This window comes from Dermacentor albipictus, chromosome 9, assembly GCF_038994185.2.
Source record: "Dermacentor albipictus isolate Rhodes 1998 colony chromosome 9, USDA_Dalb.pri_finalv2, whole genome shotgun sequence".
In the NCBI taxonomy this organism is placed as follows: domain Eukaryota; kingdom Metazoa; phylum Arthropoda; class Arachnida; order Ixodida; family Ixodidae; genus Dermacentor; species Dermacentor albipictus.
This window is the reverse complement of record NC_091829.1, coordinates 54092812-54105581: the sequence shown is the minus strand read 5'-3', so window position 1 is coordinate 54105581 and position 12770 is coordinate 54092812. Positions and strand designations below refer to the sequence as shown.

The following is a 12770-nucleotide window of genomic DNA, read 5'->3' as shown; positions in this document are numbered from 1 at the left end:
ACAACGAAGCTAGCAAATCTTGACGTCCTCCTTCTGGCTTCGCACTTTTCATTTTCTTTGTCAGCATGCGTCTCGCCAGCTGCTCAAGAACATCGAACATCTCATTTCACTTTTCATGTACACGGCTTTTCTGTTCCCCACTGCACGCTTAAATACTGATTGTAAAAGGGCATGCGTGACGCAGCAATTTCAGCAGTTGCATTGCCGATACCATGTCCTAAGCCAGTGACTGGCAGTTGATGGTGCGAAATTCTATTATAGCGGATGGGAGTACAACTGACACGAGTACGCAAGGAACAGAAGTTGAGAAGACTAATTTATATTCACACACTTGCAGGAGGGCACGTAGCTATATTTTGTTGTACGCGGTTTTTGTGATAACTACTGTATGTTTTTAACACTCTTTCTAAGAGAATATATGCTGTCGAAAATTTTTCCCAATTGCACTGCCATTACCACGACCCTGTCACAAAGCCTGTCACAACAAATGGAAGACGACATCTAATAAAACCTAAAAACGTAAAATATACTAAAAGCAAAAAAAAAGGTAACCAAGCCAGCTCGCAGAGCCATCGCGGCTGGAATTGAAAGCGGTGAATTGAAGCATGTGGGCTTCCGTTGCAAACGAAAAGTTAAGATGCCGATAAGGTATTTTGTGTGACGCCCATGGCGTGTCCCAGCAGTCCGCAGGTGATGCCAGCCGAAGAGGCGCTACGAAAAGAAGTCGTCTTTCGAGTGCCGGCAAGAATTTCTCAACGCGATGCAGACCGATGCTAATGTTTGTGAAGCGCCGAAGCAGACCTCACCAGCTCGTAGAACGTGATCCAGAATAACTGCCCACGGTCAGCTCCATCGGAGTGCGCCACTCCCTTCTCCAGCGTCGGCGGCCATTCTTGACACCCCCTGGTCGTCCTCGTCCTTGCTTTCTACGTCACCAAGGCTCAGGTTAGCTAGCGCCTCGCCCTGCCAGTAGACGTCCTCCGACGAAGAGCGAAGGCCAGGAATCTCTGGCACGGCCGTGACCGGCACTGCGCCCGTCGTTCTCTCGATTCGCGCCATCTTGGCGTGTCTGGAACCGGGACCTAACCTCTTGGTGGGGCTCTGGCTCCGCTTGGTGCCCGAGCAAGAACCGGCCTCCCGCCAATCCCGCTCGGATAACCAGCCGGGCCGCTGGGCAATGGCGACGCTGGATGATAGTGGGAACCCCGGTGATTGATGTTTCGCACCGTCGTCTTCTTGCTTGGGGGACGGACTGCGCCGAAAAGAAGTGAAAAAAAATTTTAGACCGCAGCTCTTAGGCACCACCGTTCCTGCGGCGAGCGTCGGCGTCCTCGGGGTAACCGAGCGAACGAGCACAGCCCAGGATGAAAGTTAACGACAAGCATTAACTATTAAAACATTATGGGGTTTCGCGTGCCAAAATCACTTTCTGATTATGAGACACGCCGTAGTGGAGGACTCCGGAAATTTCGACCACCTAGCTGGGGTTTTTTAACGTTCACCTAAATCTAAGTACACGGGTGATTTCACATTTCGCCCCCATCGAAATGCGGCCGCCGTGGCCGGGATTCGATGGGGGCGAAATGTGAAATCACTCGTGTACTTAGATTTAGGTGAACGTTAAAGAACCCTAGGTGGTCGATTCGATACCGCGACCTTGTGCTCAGCAGTCTAACACCATAGCCACTGAGCAACCACGGCGCGTGAAAAGCATTAACTATCAAGGGCAGCGGGACTCTAACCTTTTGACGGGGCTCTGCTTGGGCGTCGTGCCTGATGAAGAGCCGGCCCTGTCAAGGTCTCGCTCCGAGATGTAACTGTGCACGTAGGACTCGGCCGCGCTTGTTGACAGCCTCGAACACGTTGGGCGTGGTTTCTTACGATCGCCGCCTTGCGAAGGGTACACCCTGCGTCTAAGAAAGGCGTCAGTAGCTATACATGGCGATTTAACGATCGCATGCGTAACAGCGACTTGCCAGTATAACGAACATATTTACAGTATTAGCGCACGACCAGAAGGACATGCAGTAATTGACAAAAGCAGTTTACGGAACTGTGGCCCTTGTCTTGTTTGTTAATGCGCGCTTATGCGTAGCAAAGTAGAAAAAACAAGACACGACACGGGGACCGTATTTGGAGAACGAAGCCCGACTAACTAACGCCGTAGTACGAGGCACGGCTGAGCACCTGCGGTTCTTCAACGTGCACCCAATATACGGTAAAACTCTTGCTTGGGCTAGTTGGCTCATGCATGAAGCAGTTTGGCAAGGCGCAGAAGACCAGGACTCGAGAAGAACACAAACGACAGCGCCGGTCCTGTCGTTTGTGTTCTTCTCGAGTCTTCTGCGCCTTACCAAACTACTTCAATATACGGTACAAGGGCATTTTTGTATTCCGCCCCCATAGAAATTCGTTCAGCTCTCAAGTGCCCATTGAAGCAATGTGTGAAACAAGATGTGTGCGTTGCCGGAAAAAAAAAACGGGGGGAAGGGGGTACGTGTTACACCCGCCTGACGATACAACACTGTATAAGCTCGGCAATCCTCCGCATACATAACCGTGAGAGGCTTACTTGCTCATAAGGAGGCAGCAATGTTTCCAACGCCGATGTTCTTTTTCAAGGTTCTGGGCTACATGCGACACCAACAGTGCCTACTCTGTCGTCTGCAAAGGGCTCCAGCCGTGGTCGAGCTGCTCTGGTATTTGATTTGCATGGCTGCTCACTTGGCTCCGACGTCGAAAAATTATTGCGTACGCGGCTTCGGCAAATCTGTGCCAGCCACTTTTTACTGGCACCAATAGCGACTGCGTCGAAAAGAATCGCGTCTCATCGAGATCGCTTCCCGCTTCGGCGCGGCATAGTAAAATCGTTTTAGTTATCGCATGTAATTGGCCGCTTGCCGCTACGTTTCTCACTTTGAGCTATCGCGTACAGCCTACAGATCATGACTGGGCAGCGCAGGTGCACTAGCAGTATTGCGATAAGCAGGTTATCTGCAGCGTAGTCGGTCATGTGACTTCTTGGCAGAGCACATCACGTTCACGCAACGTGAAAGGTCAGGTCACTGAAGGCGCGGATGCAGTCCGGCGTTTTCAGCGTGCCACGCAGCGGCCGCCGAAGTCGGATACGTTACGCCGGCGACTGAAGGATAGCCGAAAAAGTTTGCGCCCTCTGTAGTTTGGTGCGTTGAACGCGGCCCGCGGCAATGCCATGGCAACGTGGTGATCAGCTGTTGCCGCAGCGCATGTGCACAAGCACGCGGTGAGCGAGCGCTTTCACGTTTGGCGAACGCGAAAACTCGGCGCTATTTCTTCAGTGCACTCGAACTGTAGGTTAGCATGCTGCCGGCTAGTCAAGAAAAATTAAATTATGGGGTTTTACGTGCCACAACCACTTTCTGATTATGAGGCACGCCGTAGCGGAGGACTCCGGAAATTTCGACCACCTGGGGTTCTTTAACGTGCACCTAAATCTAAGCACACGGGTGTTTTCGCATTTCGCCCCCATCGAAATGCGGCCGCCGTGACCGGGATTCGATCCCGCGACCTCGTGCTCAGCAGCCTAACACCATAGCCACTGAGCAACCACGGCGGGTAGCTAGTCAAGAAAGCGTGATGCACAAGCGCTATAGTGGCTCCTGCGTGAGATAGGACATGCACTTTTCCCGTATTGGCCACGGCGAAACGCACCGAACACGTTGGTTCCGAACACCGAACACAGTCACGCTGGTTCCGCGGTGATGTTAGACAAGAGGCGTCCACTTTGCGCCGGCGTAGCGTAACTGCGCCTCACGTGGCGTGCCTTAAAGGGTCCCTGAAACGGTTTGAACAAATTTTGTAGACGCGTAGGGTACAGCTACAGTAAAACATAAGAGCTGCAATTTAAGTGAAGCGTCTCATATTAAGAGAGTTATAGATGACTACAAGTTACCCTCCTCCCTAGCCATTTTAACTCGTTCGCCGAATGATCGGGGCTAAGCTCCGCCTTTACTGGCTCTTCGTCATGATGTGACGTCATGGCGTCTACTTCCGGTTTTGGAACCACCTCGCGAAGCCTCTCCGCTAGCCGCGTGGCCGTCGATCCCAACGAGAATTATCCAAGCTGTTGCACGCACTGTTTCGTCGCAACGCCGAGCGTGTCCGGTTTTCCGGTAACCGCAGGCGAGCTGGGCGTTTTGACGGATGGGCGGAATCCGAAACTAAAGCACCTCCATACTACTGCCGCTGTGCTGAAGGGGCTTAGCGCAAACGTGAACGTCCTCAGCGGCTTAAGGTACCTCAGAGCGCCCTGCACGGTGCAGCCACTTGGTAGCGCAGAACCTGATCAGCCGAACACAGAGCTACTATAGCTGTAACCAAGTGTAAAACATTTTAATATTAAGACCATGTGTTCACGATTACGTTCCTGCCGAAAATATACATCAGCAGCAAACAGGGGCGTAGCCAGGGGGGGGGGGCTTATGGGGCTTCAGCCCCCCCCCTGAAATTTTTTCGTGCTGTCCATGCACCGCCGACCAAAGGAACCCCCGGCGCCGGAAATCACTCTGGATTTTGTCTAGAATGTCTTTTTGACGCTCGAAAAGACATTTAACCGCGAAGATTGCAAACTGGGGCTGGATTTCGTGGCAACCAACGCCCATACACCGGGAGTCACATAACGCCAAGCAGTCCCATCCGAGCACAAAGATTCAAGGGTGCTTTGATGGTGACTGGGCTCGAGGCGGCATCTAACTGAGGCCACGGAATCTATGGAGCGCATGGATATCAATTGCAAAACTTTATGGGTATAAATCTCATAAGCTCTTGATGTGAAAGGTGCATTGACATTTCCAAAGTTGTGCTTTAGATTTTCAATTGTGGAACTTTGTGGGTTTAATGTTGTTATAAACATTTGACGCCAAAGGTCTATTGATTTTTCTAAAGTCTTACATCGGAACATACAACGAGACAAGCCAAATCAACACACTAGCAGACAAGTTGACAAAGCAGGCAGCGAGATGCAATGAGACGAAGCGTGTGGGGGGTTCATTTGTGCCATCATGTCACATAAAAAAATATCAACATTTTTTTTAACCTACGCCATAACATCCATGTCAAGACACTAAAGCCAGCCAAAGTAACTACGTTCTTATTTATTTTTTCTACTTTGACTTTTACTCGCGAGGACACATTGAGCCTCTTCAATTTTTTTTTTTTTTTGTTCTCGGTATACCCTACCCGCGGGCTGCCAGAGCCAGCCAGAGCGCATACGTTTTTCTCGTATGGCCCCGACCACCGTGCGGTGCACTTCGGTGCGCGTTCGGTTTGCTCTGGCCGAGTGAATTTTCACCGGACAGAGTTTTGGACGCTTTCTGGCTAGCAGACGAGAAAAAAAAGCAATGGTCGCTCGCCGCCATCACTGTGGGGACTCGAAGGATTGCACTGCATTCCTTGAGCGGAACCTTTCCGGAAAGTCTTGTTTCGCCGCTGTAGGATAATGAGCAGTATGCGTATGGTTCTCAGTGGACCAAGCGTCTCATGTTTTCTTCGGTATTCCTTCCGTAGCCCCGTTAGGTGCCCGAAGTAGGCATTAGATTCTGGCCAACATACTTTCCTATGCGTTCTTTTTTTTCATTTCGGTGCCTCCGCCTCACAGAAAAAAAAATACATTGTTGCGGCGCAGCGAATTGTCGCATGGTGAAAGTTCGATTTTGATACTTCTTTTGCGGAAAGTAGTGGGCGACGGGACGCTTCAGTTGCCGGATACGTTTATTATATTATTGCGAAAGCAATTATATGGACACTCTAGGTGCATTCCTGCCATCGCCCTCATGTTTCGTATAAAGTCCAAGGGTGATAACATCGTGACCACGCGCTGCATGCTGTATGTGCGAGTGAAAGCGTAGGAGGGGAGGTGGAATGGGTGAGCCGACGATGGTGGCTCAGTCTTGTGTGCGCAAAGGAGAAAAGCGGGGAGCAAGCGCGCCGCCTTCCGTCACGCGCAATACATCGGGGGAGTGGATGGAATGGGGGCGGAATCTAGGATTCTGTGAATCTATGATTGTGCAACATGTTTATTTGCTTTGCTTGACGCATTATATACAGTTACTTCTTCTTACATGCATAGACTCATTGGAGACTTATACGTATACTTAAATATCTTGTTGCGAGGTTTTGTGTATACATGCAGTGAACTTTGTTTCCAGTGACACTTTTTTGTCCTTTATCAAGCCGTTTTTTTCGCATTTGCATATCCCATTGTATCTTTACATTTCTAATGTACGAGGGCGAGTGAAATGGAAGTGAGCCTACCCTAACCGCGCAATAATGGTTCGGTTCATTATCTGCGAGGCATGCGCGTAGGAGAACGGCATGTCTCATTTACAAAAGTGACACGCAGGTCTGAAGATAAATGTTCTTTAATGCTCTCATACACTGGGTTGAATATGGTTGCGTCACATAATGGACACTTCAAAAGTTGAACAGCTCGGTGTCGCGAAGTGTTTGACAGCTGAAGGTGTTTCCAAAACAGAAATTAATCACCATATGACTGCCGTGTACCTTGAACACTGCATTTCATTGACCACTGTGAAGCGTTGGAGCAAACGGTTCAAAGGACGTTGCAAAGACATTCCAAGACCGGGCCAAAACCATCGTGCAATCACCCCCACACAATTTTAAAGGTTCATGAGCTGCTGAAACAAGAACGGAGGATGAGCATCGATGAACTGGCAGACCGTCTGAACATCAGTCACGGTTTGGTTCACGCCATAATTCATGAGCTTCTCGGTTATCGGCTCTTTGATGCGCAATGGATTCCCAAGATCCTTATCCATCGCGAGAAGACGGAGAAGTTTCGCGCTGCCTTGACTCATCTGATCGGGTATCACAATGAGCATGACGACTTCTTGTTTGCAACTGTGATCGGTGACGAACCTTGGTGCCACTACTACGAGCCTGAAACACGACGGCAAAGCTTACAGTGGAAACATTCGAATTTACCACGCCCAAAGAACGTAAAGGCCATCATTTCCGCTGGAAAGGTGTTGTTGACTTTTTTTTCGATCGACAGGGTCCATTACTGATAGAATTTGTTAAATCTTGAGAAGCTATCAATTGTTTCCGATAATGTGAAACGCCAGAACGGCAGCGTGTCGCAATCAAGAACGAACAACGTGGAAAATTGACGAATAGGGTCATCTTGTTCCAGGCACGTACCCAGGGGGGGGCCCGGGGGGGCCCGGGCCCCCCCCCGAAATCAAGTGGCATACCCCCCCCCCCCACCTAAGCCACCACTCCTCACACATTCCTAAAGCGCCGCCAGATTAATGTTGAGACTTCGCAGTTGATCATCGGTCAGCATTATGCTGCCTTTTTCACTCCTTTAAGACGGCGATAGTTATCGGCATCTCTTGTAAAGTGAAGGAAAGTTTTCTCGTAGATTCCGCACCCGCGCGATTAACTCGAGATGCATTCAGTTGTCACCATCTATTCAACCATCACGCGCATAGCTGTTGCTTTTGTTAGTTCAACCTTCTTTGTTTAGGCTGATCCTGGGACTAGGAGAGGGATGCGGCTGTTACTCAGCTGGTCTGTACTCTCATGGAACGAGTTGCGGCCGTAGAAAACGCCAATTGCGTTTAACTTATCACTTAGCTTCCTTGTTTCCTTGAGTTACGGCTCGCCCCGACGCTGGCAGATGCCTGGAACCATATACACGTTATATGGGTTAGATAAGGTGGGAAATAGAATAATTTGAAAGAGCGTCCATCATGAAACCCTGCAATAACCCTTAAACCCACTAGCAAGATGACTGTCGCCCGTCACCTTGTCTGTTTTTGCCTAAGTATATAGCACTTCTCGTGCAAAATTGGCAACTGGAAACAAAAATCGCAAGGAGTTGAGAAATTAAGCGATCTACTAAGGGAGAGAGCCAAGGCAACAACCGAACTTCTAGCAAAAGCGAATAATAAAAAAGTTAACCGTTGTTTATGAAAATATTTATGGATCAACATCTTTTTATTTAAAAAGGAAGTAGAGAAAAGGCCGCCGGAAGTGGAGAACAATTACTTGTTTTGAGTGACGCTTCTACAGTTATCGGTCCAACCGCCTCACGTAGCCACTTCTCTGCTGTGCTTATGTGGGTGTTTTTCTAACCTTTCGCAGTGAACGCAGTATGTCTAGAATCGCAGGGTCCTGCGCTCTACGTGGTTGTATGGGACTGGCGGCCGCACAGCGTTACGCAATTCGCGGAACTGTCAAAACTGATCAACAAGGCGAAAATAACTGATATTCGAAACTATAACACGAGAAAGACTGAAGAAGCCGTAAAAAATGAACGCAGCCAGAAATCAGTAAAAAAAGAAACCTGGAATGGGACAAACCATGATGTATGCACTAAAAGATAAGAAGGATAATATCATCAGCAATCTCGAAGATATAGTAAAAGCAGCGGAAAAATTCCAAGCTGACCTGTATACAGTACCCAGAGGAGTCACGATAGTTCACTTAGAAACAGTAATGAACGGGATACAGAAACTCTCCTATAACTAGCGATGAGGTCAGAAGGGCCCTGCAAGACATGAAACGATGAAGAGCGGCAGGATAAGGTAAAATAACAGTCGATTTAATCAAAGATGGAGGAGACATAATGTTTGGAAAACTGGCGGCTCTTTATACGAAGTGTCTATCGACTGCAAGGGTCCCAGAAAACTGGAAGAATGCAGACATTATACTAATCCACAAAAAAAGGAGACGTTAAAGAATTGAACAATTATGGGACCATTACCTTGCTCCCAGTACTATATAAAATATTTACCAAAATAACATCCAATAAAGTAAAGTTAACACTGGATTTTGTCAACCAAGGGAACAGGCTGGCTTCAGGAAGAGATACTTTACAATGGATCACATCCATGTCATCAACCAGGTTATCGCGAAATGTGCAGAGTACAATAAGCCTCTCTATGTGACTTATATAGATTACGAAAAGGCATTTAATTCAGTAGAGATACCAGCAATCGTAGAGGCACTAAGTAATCAAGGAGTACAGAACGCTTACGTAAAAAGCTTGGAAAATATTGCTACATGCGTGAGGTATCTGTTTGTTTGAATGAGGTGCGTAGGCGCCATCACTTCAGAAAAGAGGAGGAAGAACGAACTGGGCTCGCGCAGTGAATCTGACCGGTCAGTGCTGCAACCGTTGTTGTAAATATAATCTGTAAATAGTTTCTCGTCTTACTGACTCGTCTTTCGCGTTAGAATATCTACGAGGTTCTAGAGCTACTTTAATTCTACACATGAAAATCAAGGAGATACCTATAGAGGAAGGGGTCAGACAGGGAGACACAATTTATCCAAAGCTATTTTCTGCGTGCTTAGAAGAATTCAAGCTATTAAACTGGGAAGGCTTAGGAGTAATGATCGGCGGCAAATATCTGAGCAACCTTCGGTTTGCCGATGACATTGTTCTATTCAACAACAATGCAGACGAGTTACAACAAATGATTGGAGACCTTAACAGAGAGAGTGTAAGAGTGGGGTTGAATATTATTATGCAGAAGATGAAGATAATGATAAATAGCCGGGCAAAGGAACAAGAGATCAGGATGGCCAGTCGGCCACTAGAGACTGTGAAGGAGTACGTTTACCTAGGTCAATTAATCAGAGGAACCCTGATCATGAGAAGGAAATTCACAGAAGAATAAAAATAGATTGGATGGCATACGGTAGACATTTCCAGCTCCTGACTGGAAGCTTACCATTATTATTGAAAAGTAAGGTGTGCAATCAGTGCATTTTGCCAGTGCAATATGTCCAGTGCCAATGCATTTGCCAGTGCATTTCCCAGTGCATTTTGCCAGTGCGTATGGGGCAGAGACTTGAGAGCAAGTTAAGGACCACGCAAAGAGCGATCGAACGAAGATTGCTAGGCATAACGTTAAGAGTGAAAGAGAGTGGTTTGGATCAGAGATCGAACGGCTATAGACGATATTCTAATTGACATCAAGAGGAAAAAATGTAGCTGGGCAGGTCATGTAATGCGCCGGTTAGATAACCGTTGGACCATTAGGGTTCCAGAATGGGTCCCAAGAGAAGGGAAACGCAATCGAGGATGACAAAACACTAGGTGGAGCGATGAAATTAGGAAATTCGCGGGCGCTAGTTGGAATCGGTTGGCGCAGGACAGGGGCAATCGCAGGGAGAGGCCTTCGTCCTGCAGTGGACATAAAACAGGCTGATGATGATGATGATGATGACGACGGCGACGACGACGACGATGATGATGATGATGATGATGGAGGTGGCGGGCCCCCCCCGAAAAAAAATCCTGCGTACGTGCCTGTCTTGTTCCACGATAATGCCTGTCCCCACGTCGCTTATGTGGATAATACAAAACTGGCAAAGTTCAAGTGGGAAACGCTGCTCAGACAGCTCAGATACAGTTCAGACCTGTCACCTTGCGACTTTTACATTTTGGGGCAACCGAAAAAACAGCTCAAGGGAACCAGATACAGACTTTTTGAAGCAGCAACCCAAGGAGTTTTACAAGACGGGAATCACGCAACTCGTTAGTCAATAGGACAAATGTCTAAATTCTCATGAAGACTACTTTTAAATAAAGTACCCCGTTGTTGGCCCGTTCATTTGACTTGCCCTCATATATGTTGCAGAACTCCTGCTTCCTATACGTGCTCTCTGTCGCGACTATAACTTCGGTGCAATTACTCACGATACACGACAAGGGACAGCTACTCCTGCGTAATACATTGGAGCAAACGACAGCGTCATTGAGATTTTTCACTGGCCATTGCATATATACAAGAATGTAAGCACGGTTCTTGAATGACAAAGTTTCATTAACATATTTGTCCTCAACTTGTTCAGTTCATTGCCTTTTAATTTTTCATATCAGCGGCATGCACCGCTTTCCTGGTTTCAAACTGATATAGTTCTAAAGTTCGTGTGATATTGTCTTTACTTAATAAATAGACAAAATACATGGAAGCATTAACGTCAGTTATGTTGGGCACAATTTTTGGCACATACGAGTATAATATTTTATGAAAAAATACATATTTTACTTGTATTTACAGTGCGTAGCTTTCAAGAATTCATTTGCAGCATCTTTGGCAATGAAAATGCAGTTATTATTCATGTATTTGATCCCTCGATAAATTGTTTAAGAGGAAGCTTTAGCTCGGGCCCAATGCGACGCAGCCTATTCAAATACTTGTAAAACGCAGAAACGCTTTTATTAGATAATCCTGCTAATCGCTTTTATTGAAATTGGTTGCATTTGAGAGAGAAAGTTAAATCCGAGTGTCTGCTGGAAACAGAACTTCGATTTAGGGCCTGAATTTTGTTTAAAATATTTTGGAAAATTCGAAAGTTTGAAAAAAAATAGAATCACGACGTTTACAAACTAATAGCTATGCATGAAGAACAGATATTGTGGTTGTGTAAACGGCATTGATTATAACAGTCAAAGCGGACAAGTTTGCTGTGTCAATTTGTATCTTACGTGAATTGGTTACGTTGTGTACAAGGGTTCTGCAAAAGCCGTATTTCCGCAATACTAAATTTTTTTGAGATTCATGTGTAACATATCTATTTTGTCCGCTGTAGATGTACTATTAGATGCAATTCACAGAATTGTGATATAATTTTTCATTGTTGAGTCACGGAGTTCTAAACTTGATAGTTTCGTTTTCTGAAAATTTTCAGTTCTGGCCAATTTTTAATAAATAATTGACCAGCTAAATGAAAAATTCGAAGCCAGTAGTCACTAGAATTAAACTTTTTCTTTTAAATGCAATAAACCTCCTCAAATTTGGTGAAGTGGTTGCAGGGAAAAACGAATTCGCCTTCTACATGTACTTAAATAGGTGCACCCGAGCTAAAGCTTCCTCTTAAGGAGGAGGCTGAGCTGCAACGTGCAGCTATATATATATATATATATATATATATATATATATATATATATATATATATATATATATATATATATACATTGGGCCGGTGGCGTAGCCCCCCCCCCCCCCGAACAAAATTTCTGGCTACGCCACTGGCAGCAAAGTAGAATGCACTTGGCTACTGCTATAGTAGACCTTTGTGGGGTTGGGCTCTGTGCCCAACCAGGTGGCTGCACCGTGCAGGCCATTCACGTTCGCGCCTCCTCTCAACCAGTAAAGTGCCAAGGCCCAGTCCACTTTCGCTTGCGTTTACCCGAATACCGGAAATGCTAAACCTCCGTATTGTGGCAGTAATCTTCCGGCATTAAGTGGCGGCCGCAAACGCCTGCCGCTGCGATTGGTAGCGATGCATGTTTTTAACCGTTACAAAGAATTGCACGCTTTACGCGGAGCGCTTGAATGCTTCACTTAATGATCAGGAGGACCTACCCTAACGACTCAGTACGTTTGCACAAAATCGTCAGAATGGTTTCAGGTTCCCTTTAGGTCCGCATCGCGAGTTTGCTTTAAAAAAATAACGACTGTTCTGCAGCCATACTAGGCTTACGCTGCAACCAGACGCACAAGTGCGCGCAAGTTGGCAAGACTAACATGCTGAAGCCTGCGAAGGAATGCTCTAGGCGTTATTGTGGGAATTTATAACGGTGTAGCTCTAGGCCACTTCATCCTCATCAGCCTATCTTTGTCCACTGCAAGACGAAGGCCTGTCCCAGCAATCTCCAATTCCCTCTCCGTGTTTCACTAGCTGATTCCAACTTGTGCCTGCAAGCATATTCATTTTATCACCCCACCTAATTTTCTGCCGACCTCAACGAA

At 46.8% G+C, this 12770-nt stretch overlaps 1 protein-coding gene across 4 annotated transcripts in view; it reads right to left on the bottom strand.

Annotated features, from left to right (window-relative positions):
• The window catches only part of LOC139049893 (uncharacterized), a 32327-nt gene extending 29231 nt beyond the window's left edge, over positions 1-3096 (bottom strand). For 2 of the 4 annotated variants that reach the window (XR_011508650.1, XM_070525765.1), the window contains exons 1-3: positions 2573-3096; positions 1743-1913; positions 807-1252 (exon numbers count right to left, since the gene is read on the bottom strand). Coding sequence is in view for 3 of the 4 variants with exons in the window: in XM_070525765.1 (XP_070381866.1) it covers positions 844-1252; positions 1743-1913; positions 2573-2580 (588 nt within the window). In the remaining variant the exon portion in view is untranslated. Of the gene's footprint in view, positions 1-297; positions 1253-1742; positions 1914-2572 lie in introns of those variants that run through there. The other 2 variants (XM_070525764.1, XM_070525763.1) reach the window with 2 other exon arrangements.
• Positions 3097-12770: the final 9674 nt, after the last annotated feature.